We start from the raw sequence: 16,723 nt of genomic DNA on the forward strand, positions 1-16,723 counted from the left end.
TAAAAAGAAACATAATTGAGTTATTTGTAGTGAGGTGGATGGACTTAGAGACTGTCATACAGAGTGAAATAAGTAAGCAAGAGGAAAACAAATACTGTATGCTAACACATATATATGGAATCTAAAAAAAAAAAAGTTCTGAAGAACCTAGGAGCAGGAGAGGAATAAAGACACAGATGTAGAGAATGGACTTGAGGACACGGAGAGGGGGAAGGGTAAGCTGAGATGAAGTGAGAGAGTGGCATGGACATATATACATTACCAAATGTAAAATAGATAGCTAGTGGGAAGCAGCTGCATAGCATAGGGAATTCAGCTCGGTGCTTTGTGTCCACTTAGAAGGGTGGGATAGGGAGGGTGGGAGGGAGATGCAAGAGGGAAGAGATATGGGGATATATGTATACGTATAGCTGATTCACTTTGTTATAAAGCAGAAACTAACTCACCATTGTAGAGCAATTATACGCCAATAAAGATTTTTAAAAAAATAATAAGTTGATAAAATAAATATTAGAGTAACAGGAAAAGAGAGGTTTGGTCATAAAATGAGGTTAGCTAATATTTAATAAGCTCATGATTCCCTAAGGTGTGCCAGGCTCTATGAAAGTTATTAGATTTAATAAAGGTGTTAAAACTATGGAAAAAAAATATAGTAGCTGAAATTTAAGGTTTTTTTAGTCAATCCTTAGATGATGTGGTTTATTATTTACCATTACATAATAAACCAAGGGAATAATCTAATAAACTGAGTATTTTAGAGAAAGCTAGTTTGATCTTTGATGAAAACATCCATTTACATATTAATTTTCAATAAAAAAAATTTGCCCTAGAAATAATTATGCAGTCTAGAATTTTGGAAATCTAGTTCCGATTTGTAAAATTTGCTCCAAAATAGGTTCAGCAGGGTTAGTGTTTTCTCTTTTTAATTGATTTTAGGCTTTTATCATAACAACTGTAGAAATTTATCGTCCCATCTTTTCCTGAAAAATGGTGGTAACATTTCTGATCTGAACTGTTTCCAACCATAACTCATCACTTCACTACCTAGTTTAGTAATCTAAAGTAATTTAATATTTTACATGATATGAGGTATGATGGGGCAAAAACTAAGCTGTATTCTACTGCATAGCAAATGTAACATAATAGTTTTACATTATTTTTTGCTTTTAGAAGCTGACTGATCATTAATCGTTATTCCTAAAATGCCAAGCACAGTTTACCTTATTCTAAAAATACTGAAATTTAAATACAAGTTAGGCATGGAATTACTCATTGAGAACAAAGAAAAAGAACAATTGACCATGCTGAAGATTGGTATAAAAGGGGTAGATTTTAATCAAAACAGTATTGGATAATTTTCTCATCTGTGACCCTGCATATTAAAAATTATGAAATATGTGAGGACTCTAATGTCATACTGACTCATGAATAAAACGTGTTTACTGAGTGCATAATTGGGCAAGGCCTGTGCACAGATCCCATAGGGTCATGAAGAATAGAACAATCTCAGGAGACCCATTTAAGGAAACATTGAAAACCTATAGAAAAGATCTCTCTGATGGCTTCTGCATTATTCAGATTACTCAAAGAAAAGACGTTGGCAATGCAAGTTAAAATAGATATTTTATTGAGAAACTTGCTTTGTCAGTGAGTGAGTAAAAGTTACAAATATTTTTATTTAATAAAATTAGCATATCCTTAATTCTAAAAACATCTCTTAAAAGCTTTCATTATCTGAAACTGCAGATCATTCTGAGTCAGGGTTTTCTTTTAGTGTCTTCCATGGAAAAAGATGCTGCCAATTCCTGTCATGCAAATAACAGAACATGTGTAGTATGAACTTGTTCACAAGCAAAACAAATTCTCCACTTGAATTTGAGTTTCTTGCATGCATATGAATTAATATCTTTATTGCTGTAACTATAAAATTCTCCTGGTACAGCAATGAGGCTTTATGCTTACTCCTGAGGATTCTAAGAGTTATAATAATGTGGTCATATATATTTTTTTGTTATGTAGCAGACAGTTCTGCTGAAAAAACCCATTCCCTAGTTATAACTTAAAATTGGTATAGGTTAATACTACACACTAATGTGTAATTTACTTGTTAAGTACACTAAGGCTTCCATGCAGGTTTTTTTTTTTAATTACATTTTTGTTGCATTAAAAGGGCAATGATTTAACCCTATAAATTATTTTCTAAATGGCTTTTACATATAAGACACTAAAAGTATGAGACAAATAAATATTTGAAACAGTTTTAAGTAAGTTAAACCAGTACTAACAGCTAATAATTAAGTAGAGGGCAACATTTAATAATTTTCAAATTTATAAATTTTTATACATGGACACTTAAAAAAACTAAATTGTAAATGTAAAAATAGGATGTTAGGCATAGAATTTTAAAATCTTGGCTTGAATTACATAGTTTTTTCTTCTCTTTAACTGCAGGGAATAAGGTAATAGGTAATAAGGTAATCTGTGTCCTTCTGCACAGAGATGCTTTGTGCAAACATCAGAAATGATCTATCACACAGCAATAATTTTGCTGATAAATTTAAATGTATCTGCTCAAATTACTTTTAGTACAAAAGCTAAAGGTTAGACTATACTTCTGTTGATAAATTTTAGAGATAATAATATTTATGGAGATTCTTATTTCACTCCTAATGGCACAGATTATTATGTTGGATAGAAAAGCAAGAGGAAATGACGCACTTGTTTTTTAAAAAAGTGCTTCTAGTTTTTAATGAGTACTATTTTTCAAGGGAATGGAAAAATAGAATAAGAAGGCCTCTCATAAGAATCAATGAAATTTTTTTTAGGAAGTGCTGTCAATAAGTGCAAACTGGTCATAATTTAAGGTCCATATCCCCCCAACAGCACACCTGCCAAATTCGGCAATTTGAAAGAACAGTAAATTGGATATTGATTTTGAAATTACAGCACGCAACTGCAGGAAGCAATGTTTTAAAATATTGGCATAGTTTATAGTAATTATTATATTCATTATCAGAACTTTAAATTTTGATTTGTTTCTCTTTTTTCTAAGTCAATTTCCTGTGTGTTTTACATACACATGAAATCACAGAATATTAGCATGGGGTGGGAACATGTCTTGTCAAATATTACAGAAGAGGCAACTGAGGCTCAGAGAGGTTGTGATTTGCCCAAGGTTCCCTAACTAATAAGTAACAGATCTGGGGCTAGAATATGACTCCATGTGGGCTTGTCTCCTTTATAACTTAGGTCTTAAGGGATGGGGATGAATCCTCAATTTCTTTGTATCTTTCCTGTTGGGGAATGTTTGCATTAATAGAAGGAGGACTCTGTTCAGGACTCTTTTGAAGAAATCTGTAAAACAAGTACTCATCCCGAAATTCATAATTGTTGGTGATATGTTGGATGACTCCCCCTTGCACCAGTTTATCTCCGTATATCACAGCTTCACCACGGTCGGAGGCAAGGCCAACTTCAATTAGCCAGTTCACCAGGTCACAGCCACAGAAGGTCCCGGCAGAAGTCTTTGCACCACACCTGTATGTCAAAGGAATGATTCACCCATATGTTCTGTAAATCTGGTATCAGCACTGCATGATGGAGGACAAGCAAGGAAAAATAGAAGGAGACAGGGAAAGACAGCATGACAGTTAAAAGGTGGCAGGGATGAAACTATTCTGAATATAAAGGGTTTGTTAAATTACCTGAACCTAGAAAGACCCACCAGAGAAAAACAAAATAGGCCAATAATGCTTGTGAAAACAGAAACACTTAAACAAAAAAAATGACTTAATGTAAGTGCATCAACAAAGAAATATTCTTTTTATAGTAGATGGTCTTTTATGATCAGATGCATTCTGTAGATAGCAATTATATATTTTATAAGTTATACTCAGTTAAAATAAATAATTTAAAAAAAATAATAAAAAAATAAATAAATAATTGTCTCAGGAGCATTAAAAAATATTTTTGCAAGCTCTTAAGAAGTGACAATTTTTACTAAATTACTGAAATCAAACTTTTTATTTTTTGCTTATCACAATACCTTTCTTCATGCCCTGAGCAAGATAATCTTACTGATGTGTTAGGAATTTGCTCCATTAAGAAGCAGGCAGGGCTTCCCTGGTGGCACAGTGGTTAAGAATCTGCCTGCCAATGAAGGGGACACAGGTTCCAGCCCTGGTCCGGGAAGATCCCACATGCCACGGAGCAACTAAGCCCACGAGCCACAACTACTGAAGCTGCGTGCCATAGCTACTGAAGCCCGTGCGCCTAGAGCCCGTGCTCCGCAACAAGAGAAGCCACCGCAGTGAGAAGCCTGCACACTGCAATGAAGAGTAGCCCCTGCTCGCTGCAACTAGAGAAAACCCACGCTCAACAATGAAGACCCAACGCAGCCAAAAATAAAAAAAATTAAAAAAGAATGACGATTAAAAAAAAAAAGAAGCAGGAAAAGGGTAAGTGAGATCTGTCTTGCTATAAATCTAAGATTTTTTTCGTAGTTGTTAACTATATTCCCCACACTGTACATTTCACCCCTGTGATTCATCTATTTTACAACTGGAAGTCTGTACCTCTTAATCTCCATCACCTATTTCTTTCTTCCCCCCAACCTCCTCCCCTCTGGCAACCACTTGTTTGTTCTCTGTATCTATGACTCTGTTTCTGTTTTGTTATGTCTGTTCATTTGTTTTTCATATAAGCGAACAGTCTCTGTCTGACTTATTTCACTTAGTATATTGCCCTCTAGGTCCATCCATCTTGTCGCAGATGGCAGAATTTCATTCTTTTTTGTGGCTGGGTGATATTCCATTGTATATATATACCCCATCTTCTTTATCCATTCATCTTCTGAGGGACACTTAGGTTTCTTCTATATGTTGCCTATTGTAAACAATACTGCAATGAACAAAGGGGAGCACATATCTTTTCTAATTAGTATTTTTATTTTCTTTGGGTCAATACTCAGGAGTGGAATTGCTGGATCATATGGTACTATTTTTAATTTTTTGAGGAATTTCCATAAGATTCCTCAGATTTTTTTTTTTTTTTTTTTTTGGCCATGCTGCATGGCTTGTGGGATCTTAGTTCCCAGACCAGGGATTAAACCCACAGCCCCTGCACTGGAAGTGCGGAGTCTTTTTTTTTTTAACATAAATTTATTTTACTTATTTATTTTTGACTGCGTTGGGTCTTCGTTGCTGCAGGTGGGCTTTCTCTAGTTGTGGCAAGCAGGGGCTACTCTTCATTGCGGTGCACAGGCCTCTCATTGCAGGGGCTTCTCTTGTTGTGGAGCATGGGCTCTGGGCATGTGGGCTTCAGTAGTTGTGGCATGTGGGCTCAGTAGTTGTGGTTAGCGGGCTCTAGAGCGCAGGCTCAGTAGTTGTGGCACACAGGCTTAGTTGCTCCGTGGCATGTGGTATCTTCCCGGACCAGGGCTCAAACCCGTGTCCCTGCATTGGCAGGCGGATTCTTAACCATTGTGCCACCAGGGAAGCCCCAGTGCGGAGTCTTAATCACTGGACTGCCAGGGAAATCCCAGATTCCTCAGATTTAAAAAATTTTTGATAATAAATCTGCTTCTTAATTATTTAAAATTTGTCTTCCTAATGCAAATGTGAGGGTGCCTCAGGTATGAACAAAAATACAAGGGAAAAAGAAATGTAAAAAAACAAATTAAGTAGATTCTGTTCATTTTTATACAAGTATGCAATAGACAACATGAATCTGTCCACAAGCATTAGTTAAGCTGCAAAACCTAAAGTGCTTGACTATAGGAAACAGTGGATGAATATCAAGATGAAATGAGAAATAGGTGACAAAAATTTTAAAGCATTGAACCACAAATGAATGTACATTAGCATTTCATATAAAAATTAGAAAAGAGGTTAATATACATGAAAAAATTTCTCAAGTACACAAAATCACAATATTGTAACATCAGTATTTTACTTAGTAATAAGATATCTTAATTTATGCTTTGCAACTCCAAACATCACTTTAAACAAAAGCCTGAATGTTACACCCGGAGTCTGAGCCTTTTTCCTCCTTGTTGATTTTAAATTTATAGCCCTACACCTTCTAATCCAGACACCAACTGATTCATATTTGCTTCCTGATGACTGACCAGGCAGCTACAACCACAGCCCATGGAGTTGTGCAGAGTGGCAGAGGATTAGCCACTATGCAGGATGCAGAGCAGTACCATCACCAGCCTGTGCCCATTTGCCATCTGGGACAGAGGCAGCCTGACAGCCCTGCAAATGGCAAAGAGCTATGCCAGTCGGCAATCACAGTAGGCCTGGTGGAGGTAACACAGAGTTCCTTTTTTTAAATTTTAAAAAGCAATTTCAAATTGTTGAAACTATCCATAGATGGTACTTTGAAATAATTGTGTTTGGGCCTTTAAGGGTGGGAAACTAATTTTTTTTCATAGCTTACCATTTCCAGAAACTGGGCTAGGTGCATCATATAGATTTTGTTATCTAATGCAAACAACCCCAAGAGCCAGGTATTTTATAGAAGAGGAAAACTAAGGTTTGGAGACTTAAACTTGCCCAATGTCACAGAGCTAATAAGTGGCAGATCCAGTAATTGAGTTCTAGTATTAGTCCCCACCCAGTGAGTCCCCTTTCCGCGAGCTATACCAGGATACCTCCAGTTATAATGAAATATAGTGGCATAATATTTGTAAATATCCTGAATGGTAATTTTCATAAATTTTCAATTTTTCAGTTATAGACATAAAAGTATTCTTAATATCATGTTTTGTTTTTTTCTCTTTTTTTGACAACCAAAAATATTGGCACTAAAACATTTGTTTATTCTTTTCCTGCTGTATACTTCATACAGGATTAGAAGAATAAATATGCTGTCACAGACTGAAGATTAGGACTTGAGGTGAAAAATAAGCAGCAGAATTAATTAAGAGATAGAAATTTCATTTCATTTTCTTAGCAATATCATTAGTAATATGAAATAGCATATTACTAACATACCCCTAGGAGATGGTGAATATAAAATCACTTCTAAATACAATGTGTCTCAAAGGTTTTTGAGAGGTACTAATGGCCAACATGAGTGAATGTTCATATTCTGCTACATTTTGGTTCATTCTAAAGTTTTCATGTTTTACATGGAAATCAGAAGTTATACGGCATTTAAAAATGTAAAGATCAAAGTGTTATGGCTCTTATATATGCTATTTCTTAAACTATAAACTGACCCATAGCTATTTTAACTTTTATGTGTATATGTGTTATTGAAAATAACAATAATAAAGTTAGTCACAAGCATATTATTAGCTTATTACAAACCAAAATTAATCATCTAAAATATAATTATCTAGAACCTGTACTTACCTTCTTTCCTTCACAATGTTTTGGATACAGAGGTCACGGTGATAATGGATAAACTGTTGACAGGTCATTTTTATTTCCTCAGGAACAGAAGAATCCCTATTTTCTTCTGTTTCTTTATTGTTCCATAGGAATTCAAGTCTAAAAACCAAAATTTAAGGATGCAATTTTTAAGGAAAGAAAAGCCCTGAGAGAAAGCCCCTTCTTGCTTATCACCCCATTAACATGGCTGTTCCAAAATTGTCACTCACCACAGCTGTCATCTACAACACCCAGACATCCTTAGTCTCTGAAGCAGAAACATATTTAACCTGCATTTGGTGGCTGGGGTGGGGGACTTGAACATTTTATAAACCCTCCAGACATGTTGGACCCATTTCAGTAACTACCAAAAAATGAAGTTTCTCATTCTACATTCTACTGTTTTAAAATGCAAAAATAACGTACAGAGATCAAGTATATTATTTAATCATTTTCCAATTTCGGTACCAGAGAGACAAATAGTGGGACCTGGAGTACAAAACAATTCTGTTTTGCCAGTCCAGACAATAGATCTGTTGACTCTTTTAACCAATCAACATTATGAAGCTAATAACTAAGTGCAGTGACTTTCCTATTATGCTTTTCTTCTTTCATGAAAGGACTGTGATCCTAGCAACTATATTTTAATGATGATGGAAAAAAGAGAAGGCAAAGAAGGAACAGGGACCATTTACTGGACACTTTTTATATAGGCAATAGGATAAATTCCACTAGCACTTCTAGTTTCTACTAATTTTGACTTTGAAAACAAATGAGGAAGTACGGATTCACCCCTCTACCTCCACCACTTCCTCCCACCCCCAAGGTGAAGTGTTCTCATTTCATTACTTTTCATAAAGAAATTCCTGATCTGAATTCAAAGAAACTCTTCACCAAGTTAATTTTTAAAAATTGAAATTTAGAAAGTAGAAAACTTGAGTTTTCTATAAATTGTCAGTTTGACAGAAAGAGAAATCCTGTTGTCAAACGAGAAAGACAATCAAATATAGACCTTTGGGGGCACATCACCTACTATTTCCATTTCTAAATACATTTTCAAGTTTCATTTTACTTTATGTAGTTAATGGCATAGATAGAAGTCAGTGTCCATCAATTCTTGTTAAAATACAAATTAAAATGTTGGATTAATGACAGCTCTTCTGTCATTTTCTCTGCAATTATTTACAACAAATATGTGAATCAACAGATAAGCTTTCTGTGGTTTCCTAGTAGTTTCTAAAGGTTTAAAAAGATAAGTATCTTAATAGAATGGCTTTGTCATCACCTTTACAGTTATAGTTTTATTTCAAAACTAAAAGTACCTTCTTTTGAAAGGTAGGATGATTAAATGTTTGTCCAATCCAAAGATGCCAAAGGAAATAAATCCCTATGGAAGAAAAAAAAGTTATATTTTATGAGTTCTACAATAAATTTTAAGACAGAGAAATGATGGAAGCCAAAATATTTAGTGCTTGGGGAAGTAAACCTCTAGTGATTAGAGCAACATTTTAAATAGAACACACAGGCAGGACCTCTAAAGTTCAGTGCCTGATGGCAGGTACAGTCAGTCCTCTGTATCCACAGATTCCACATCCATGGATTTAACCTACCATGGATTGAAAATATTTGGGAAAAAAATTCCAGAAAGTTCCAAAAAGCAAAACTTGAATTTGCCACATACTGGCAACTACTTACATAGCAATTAAGGTGATGTAACTAACCTAGAGATGATTTAAAATATACAGGAGGACATGCACAGGTCATATGCAAATACTGTGCCATTTTATATGAAGGACTTGAGCATCCATGGATTTTAGTACCTGAGGGGTGTCCTGGAACCAGTCCCCCTCGGATACTGAGGGATGATTGTATGGTCCTTGGCTGCCTCTTCCCAATCATCTTTCCTACTAATTATGATGGGTGAAAAAAGTGAGTGCTGAACAACCACATTGGCAAGCTAGCTTACTGGAGAAAAATGAAAACATTTAAGGGCTATAGGACTTTTTTCCCCTTTCTGAAAAGAAAATAAAATATCTCCCATTATGCTTAAGTACTTCTTTATTATTTTTCTGTTAAAACTTCAGAAATCATAGAATTAACAAGTGCTATAGGTTCTGATTATAACGAAGTAACTGATAAAAATTTATGTGAAATGAAATTGGCTAGTGTTTAGGGAAAGGGTTTGAAGAATTTGGGAGTGATGAGGCAAACTAGCACCAGATATTAGCCACGTATCAGGACAATCAGCACTGCCTTGGGGAGACGGGAGGCTGGGAACTGCCATCTGTCAGGCACAGTGGGGTAAGGATTTTAGAGCAGGTTGGTGTGGGTGGGATGGAAAATGCAATGACATGAAGGACCTATCTGTCTTCACCTCAAATTATAAACCACCTAAAGGGAATGATCTTAACTACCACAACTCCCCAAGAGAAAAATGGAATGGGAGCAGGTTTTGTATCTGTCTCCCTCCTTTGAAGCACTTCAGCCATAAGCTGTGGGGACAATATTTCAAATGCAACATTCCTGGCATTAGCTTCTGTTTGCGAAGCTTTGTTAGTCCCAGTCCTGGGATGGCTCAGCTTGAAGTGGGCTTTCTGAATGAAAAATGCTGAGTAAGACTAAGATTTTCAACCTAGTATTTATAGTTCTTGGGTACAAAATCAAATCTTGAACAGTATCACAGAGTGAGGTGGGCATCAAGTAGCCCTGGGATGCTCACGTCTGTCTATAATAAACTGATAGGTCACTTGTCTGTCTAAATATAGCCATTTTTGCTCCCATAATAAAGGCAAAGCAAACTGGAAATATTTCAAGAAATTAACGTTAGGGAAAAACTTGCAAGAGCGTCTACTGATAAATGTTAACTAACTCATATGGCCAATTATTTCAGGTTTAATAGGCAAACCCAATGATTTCAAGTACTGTATTTTTTTCAACCTGATACTTAATCTTGGGATTAATATTCTCTAATTAAAAAGTAAGGGATGTGGTTAAGACTTCGCCTTCCAATGTAGGGAGTGCAGGGTTGATACCTGGTCGGGGAGCTAGGATCCCACATGCCTTGTGGCCAAGGGACCAAGACATGGAACAGAAGCAATATTGTAACAAATTCAACAAAGACTTTAAAAAAAAATGGGGCACATAAAAAAAAAAAATCTTAAAAAAAAAAGTAAGAGGGGGGCTTCCCTGGTGGCGCAGTGGTTGAGAATCTGCCTGCTAATGCAGGGGACAAGGGTTCAAGCCCTGGTCTGGGAAGATCCCACATGCCGCGGAGCAACTAAGCCCGTGGGCCACAACTACTGAGCCTGTGCATCTGGAGCCTGTGCTCCGCAACAAGAGGCCGCGATAGTGAGAGGCCCATGCACCGCGATGAAGAGTGGCCCCCGCTTGCCACAACTAGAGAAAGCCCTCGCACAGAAACGAAGACCCAACACAGCCAAAAATAAAAATTAATTAATTAATTAATTTAAAAAACAAAAGGTAAGGGATTGAAGACAATAAAAATTTTTAATTTTCACATCAAAATATTTTCCCAATATCTAAAATATCATTTACCCTTAAATATCCATTTTAATAGTGACATAAACAAAGACAACAGCACCTATCATATTAGTTCTTCATGGAATTTTAATTTCTAATTTTTAAACTGGGGGTGACAAGTCTACTTTGCAGATATTCTTGTGATGTTTAAATGAAATAATTAATGTAAAATGCTTAAAAATGTTTGGCATATAGTAAACTCAAGGGATGGTATCTACTATCCCTGGTCAAATTTTATTTATATACCACATGATTTTTTTTAAAGGATTTAAGTACCTGTAGTTCAAGAAACATCAAAATGTAAATGAAATGATGTGCATTAAAATAAGTTGCTAAACTAAAGGCTCAGAGAAGTTAAGTCATTTTCCCAAAGTAACTTATTAAGGCCACAACAAAGTTTAAAAAGAACTTGGAACATCTTGTCCCTGCTAAATTATCATTCTTTATCTCAAAACCAAAGCAAAAAACTATTTGGTATTTCTGATTGAAACTCTCAGTGTGCATTCTGATGACTTTAACCGATATAATAATTCATCTCTACTAGGAGATAGGCAGCAGCTGTCAGCTGTCACACATACCAGCAGCTGGCAAACAAACTAAACCCTTCTGATTTAAAAGAAAACAACATCCGTACCATCCCCCCACCACCACCATCAAACCATCCAGGAAAACAAAAACCCCTCAAAGTTCTCAGTAAATAAATACCTGGCCAAAGTTAAAAACAGCACAGAAAAACTGTAACTCAACATATAGTCTCCCAGGCTCTTGGTTGAATAGCCACCATAAACAACTGGAAAGATTCTGTAAAGGAGAAAATAGTACTTTAAAATGAAGCAAGCTAATCATTTCTCTCTATCCAGAACATAGTACAATAACTTATCTACTTAATAATTAGGAAGAAAAGGACTAAAGGGAAAAACACCAAGAGAATATAGAGGCTTTGTCTTTCAAACAAGAGGTTTCAACCTCTCTTCTTGACAGATGTCATTCAAGCAGCATCTATTCTGATCAGATTTGAAGCAAGAAGACATGAGCCATAATACAGAAGCTTACATAATACATCAGGACTTCGACTAGCCGAAGACAGGTCTGATTTTAAAATTAGTTTTACACAGTGAAAACAATCACATCACCAAGCAGCAATTCTTGGCTGCATTTCTTACTTTTTGATTTTTGTTCTTAAACAGCAGTTAAAATGGTGCTGGCTGATATGATTCTATGTAATGAGCATCCCAGTTTGGAAAGGGTAAGGGGGTTTCTTCATGGGTTTATATGGTCCATCTCCCATCGCTAGGCAAGTTACACTTGAACTATCACAAAGAAGTATATAATAACTGGTAATTCACTAAAGAGGACATAGAACTAATTTTAAAAAAAACCCTACGGGCTTCCCTGGTGGCGCAGTGGTTGAGGGTCCGCCTGCCGATGCAGGGGACACGGGTTCGTGCCCAGGTCTGGGAGGATCCCATGTGCCGCGGACCGGCTGGGCCAGTGAGCCATGGCCGCTGAGCCTGCGTGTCCGGAGCCTGTGCTCCGCGACGAGGGAGGCCACAGCAGTGAGAGGCCCGCGTGCCGCAAAAAAAAACCCAAAAAAACAAACAAAAAAACCTTTAGTAATCAAAGAAATGCATTTTAAAAATGAAGTGCTATATTTCACTTATAAAATTATCAAATAAAAAATTTATAATATTCAATGTTGGTGAGAGTACTTTACAAACCTATACTACTTCTTTGGAAAACAACTTAGTAGAATGCATCCAAAGGCACAAAAATATTTATACTCTTTGATCCAGGTTTCCCAACTTTGAGAATCTATCATAAGGAAATATATTTCATGGAGATGTTTATTAGAGCATTCTGAAAAACTAAGAACGATCCATAGATCCATAAGGAAGTGGTTGAGTGAATTATAATGCATCTCCTCTATGGTTTATTGAGGAGCCATTTAAAGTAACAGTTATGAACACTTTGCAGCAACATGAAAATGCTTGACATAAGTCACAAAGCAGGACATAAATCTGAATGTATTATTAGAACCATGAAAAATGTATTAAAAAAGAGAAGACAGTAGTATGATGGATATTTTTCCTCTTTTCTCTATTTTGTAAGTATCCATTGTATGAAGTGGTTATGTTATTTTCATAATGTAAAATTATTTCTAAAAGTTTATTTATCTGAGGACTATCTTCTGAGAGACCATGTAGTCATTTATCCACAGAAGTCAGTCAAGGAATATGTTAGGAGTAAGTGGTCCTTTACACATCATGGAGATGCCTGGTTTTACCCCAAATTCTAGGTTCAAGGCATAGGATGAGTAAGTATTCTAAGCAAAATAAGCCATTGAAGCACTTAGGCAACAGAGTAATGTGAATTATTCATTCTTTTTTCCCCCCCAAAACATTTAGCTCAAGATTAGGATTCAGATGGTCGAACTGCCACCCCCCTGTGAAGGAGCAACTAAGTTTCTCCAGATGCCTGAAAAAAACCTTTGCCAAACATTTAAAGAAATGGCCCCAAAACAAAATCAGAAGAAACATTTACAGCAAACAGGCCAATAATGAGAAGTAAACACAAAAACACATGTCGAGTCAGTTGCTGGTCTCCACTCTGTAGATACTGCTCCTCTTCCTGGGCTAATATGCAGCTCTGGGAGTTACAGCGACTCACACAATGTTCATCTATAAAACAGTAAGTACAATAATTTGTAATCAGAGCGTTTTATCTGAATGCATTTTAAATTCATAATGACTTCCTAAACAAACCACCACATATGCACATTCAGCTCAGAATCCGTATTTTATTTTAGTTGAAATCCAAGGAAGTCTCCTTCATGTTGTTTGAGGAGAGTTCTACTTGTAGAATGTTTTTATCCAAAAAAAATACAAGTAGTATGCAATAGTTCTCTTCTACATTATTTAACAATGTAACAGACACACACACATACTTTTTTAAGGCTAAATTAATAACTCAAGTTTCACCTGTGATAAATCTACACCTTGGTGTAATTTTGTAAAAATGTAAAAATCTACACCTTGGTGTAAATAGGTCACAAATACCCTATTTTGGCTAAGAGCAAAACAAATTTACTACTACCATTTGCCTTTCATTAAAGAGTTTAAAATTTGCCTTAGAAAAGACCTTTAAGGAACCAAATAAAAAATATTATACACTTTGTTCTGTTCGCATATGGAACCAAGTCCAAATCACAACATGACTCTTCTCTGGCTAAAAGAGAAGTGAGAGGCCTTTCACAAGAAACCTTTATTCTCCCACCTCAGCTCCACTATGTCTAAGGCATCAAATGCAGGGGAAAACATTTTTACAAAACAGATGCCAGTCTAACATACAGTCTTATTACAAAAAGTCAGAGATTAAAAAACACAACTTTACAGCTCTTACCTTTAAGCGAACAAAAATTTATACTTCCTAAAGCCTCTTCTTAGAAAAGAACATATACAACCATTAAATATGGTCTGGCATAATAGCTAATGGCATAGGTGAATGTTCACAATAAAAGTAGGTTAAAAGTAAAAAGTTAAAAGAAAGTAGGCTGCCAAACAGTTTCTGTAGTATGATCCTATTTTATAACAATTATTTGGGTACACATTGGTGTAGAAAAATTCTAGCAGTATATATGATAAACCTGGTCTTAAAACATTATGTAGAAGTATTATAAAAATGGATAAAAATAAATTTTACTATCTTTTATTTGCCTTTTTTACACATTGAGATATTTATTTTGCCTTTGTGGTGTGCCAGTGTTTTGGCGACAAGGAATTAATCACATTGTTAAACTCTAAAAATTCTCATTTGTCCATGGTTTGATTTCCTTTAGACTTTCTTTATTTCAGGCTTAGGAATGGTACTAAATTATGTGGGCAGATGAAGTCCTTATATGATGGCTCTCATTCTATATAATTTTTGTAAAATAGGATCAGAAAATCTAAGAAGCCCCTATAATTAAAAAAATTTTTCAGGAATCAGCATTATTAATGGAGAAATGATAGATAAGCAAATTGTAAGGGGACTTTGGGGAGGCAAAAAAATTTGTTGAATCAAATCACATGTTGAGTTTGCTATGGACTTTACTATTAGGTATATTGTATAGGGAAGAAAAAGCAAGGTGCAAACCCTTGGGAATTCTGATGTAAAGAAATATCAGCTTTAGAAAAGGGGCACACAAAACTTGAAACACATGTAACTGAATGCCAAGAGGGGTTTCCTATTGAAAGTCAGTGAAGGCTCAACATCTGATGTATTTTTACTTCTTTCTATGGAAATATGAATTCTACTATTTAAGATTCATTCCTAGCCAGCAGAAAGCAGTCAAGTATAAATCCCGCCTGAATAATAACAACTACTGCTGCTGCTACTATGTTTAATAAGCATTTAGTTTGTACACCACTCACTGTGCTAAGTGATTTGCACACATCATTTCTTATAATCCTCACAACATTTCTTATATAAAAACATAATGACAGCAAAACAGTTGACGTACACTCCATAATATAGAGGACTTTTCAGGGTTTCCCTTTCTACTTTGATTAAAAATAAGCATGATCAACTGAAGGTACATTGCAATTTCACATAAATGTATTCAGTTGTCTTAAATAATTTGAAATTCAGACCATAAATGTGATTTAGTCTCTTAGTCTATATGCCAAAAGGTTATTACTTGTAAAGATTTTTCTTATTTTATAAGAAAGGGCATATTTTAAAGCACATGGATTCAAAATGTAATTAAGCACTAACAAATTAGTCCTGGCCCTGGGGGAATGGAGTGGGGAAAAAGTCTCAGCTTCTAAAACAAGAGCCCCCCCAAAAATAATGGCCCTTAGGGCAAACTTCTTGGAATTATCACTTGGGTTAAATTTATTGGAAAATTTCCACACAAATTAAAAATCACTACCCTATCTATGCACAATTATTATACTATCTGTACTTTCTTTGAGAATATTCTCAAACAGTAGCTTCTATAGAAATTCTATATAGAGTTCTTTTAAGGCATAAGAATAAGGAATCTTTTGTTCCTTAGGCCCATCCTCATAGCCCAGATGCACTTACTTTTCTTTCTTTCTTTTTTTTTATATATATTTTTATTATTTTTTTATTGAAGTATAATTGCTTTACAATGATGTGTTAGTCTCTGCTGTACAATGAAGTGAATCAGCTATATGTATATATACGTCCCCTCCCTCTTGGACCTCCCTCCTACCCACCCCATCCCACCCATCTAGGCTGTCACAGAGCACCGAGCTGAGCTCCCTGCCAGAGGAACTTACTTTCCTCAAACGAGAGAGTCACAGACCCACTGGTGCTTATGTTTGCTACTGGTTCTGTGGATGGGCAGCATAATTCACCATTTCCCATGGAGCAGGAACAGCAACCTATATAGACAAAATAACATGTGGGGGGAGCGTCCAACCACAACAGAAATGGACGACATGAAGAGATGCCAAGTAAAACAAACCAAACCCCCAAAACAAAAGAAAACCCCAAACTCATTCATACACAAACACACATTTTCCATACAGCCACATTGTATGGGTATCTATCAAAAAGTATTCAAATGTGCTTATACAGAAGCTAACATTTAAAGAGTGGCAGACAAAGGATCAGCTCCTTTACATATTGTCTCTTCTTTGTATGAGACAAGGAAAATGTTTTTGTTTGTTTGTTCTCCAGCTGGTATCTTTTTTGGACCGTCAGGGAATTCCCATAATTAATTAATTTTTTTTAAAGGAAAATGTTTTTATCCATGCTGTTTTATTAGTTTCCACTGTGCTTTGGGAAATAAGAATTTG

The 16,723-nt window shown here is 35.7% G+C and overlaps 2 protein-coding genes across 7 annotated transcripts in view; one reads left to right on the forward strand and one right to left on the reverse strand.

Moving 5' to 3' along the window:
- SCRN3 (secernin 3) overlaps positions 1-13,477 on the forward strand; it is a 58,177-nt gene extending 44,700 nt beyond the window's left edge. Inside the window, exon 8 of one of the 3 annotated variants that reach the window (XM_055088634.1) lies at positions 13,325-13,477. In XM_055088634.1, coding sequence (XP_054944609.1) covers positions 13,325-13,477 — 153 coding nt within the window. Of the gene's footprint in view, positions 1-6,070; positions 6,081-13,324 lie in introns of those variants that run through there. The other 2 variants (XM_055088652.1, XM_055088645.1) reach the window with 2 other exon arrangements.
- The window catches only part of GPR155 (G protein-coupled receptor 155), a 43,446-nt gene continuing 28,349 nt past the window's right edge, over positions 1,627-16,723 (reverse strand). For 2 of the 4 annotated variants that reach the window (XM_028479234.2, XM_007113770.3), the window contains exons 11-16: positions 16,202-16,306; positions 13,461-13,597; positions 11,625-11,720; positions 8,702-8,766; positions 7,362-7,499; positions 1,627-3,537 (exon numbers count right to left, since the gene is read on the reverse strand). In XM_028479234.2, coding sequence (XP_028335035.1) covers positions 3,246-3,537; positions 7,362-7,499; positions 8,702-8,766; positions 11,625-11,720; positions 13,461-13,597; positions 16,202-16,306 — 833 coding nt within the window. In that variant the 3' untranslated portion in view covers positions 1,627-3,245. Of the gene's footprint in view, positions 3,591-7,361; positions 7,500-8,701; positions 8,767-11,624; positions 11,721-13,460; positions 13,598-16,201; positions 16,307-16,723 lie in introns of all 4 variants that reach the window. The other 2 variants (XM_028479227.2, XM_007113771.3) reach the window with 2 other exon arrangements.

Source organism: Physeter macrocephalus, chromosome 2 (assembly GCF_002837175.3).
Source record: "Physeter macrocephalus isolate SW-GA chromosome 2, ASM283717v5, whole genome shotgun sequence".
Classification (NCBI taxonomy): domain Eukaryota; kingdom Metazoa; phylum Chordata; class Mammalia; order Artiodactyla; family Physeteridae; genus Physeter; species Physeter macrocephalus.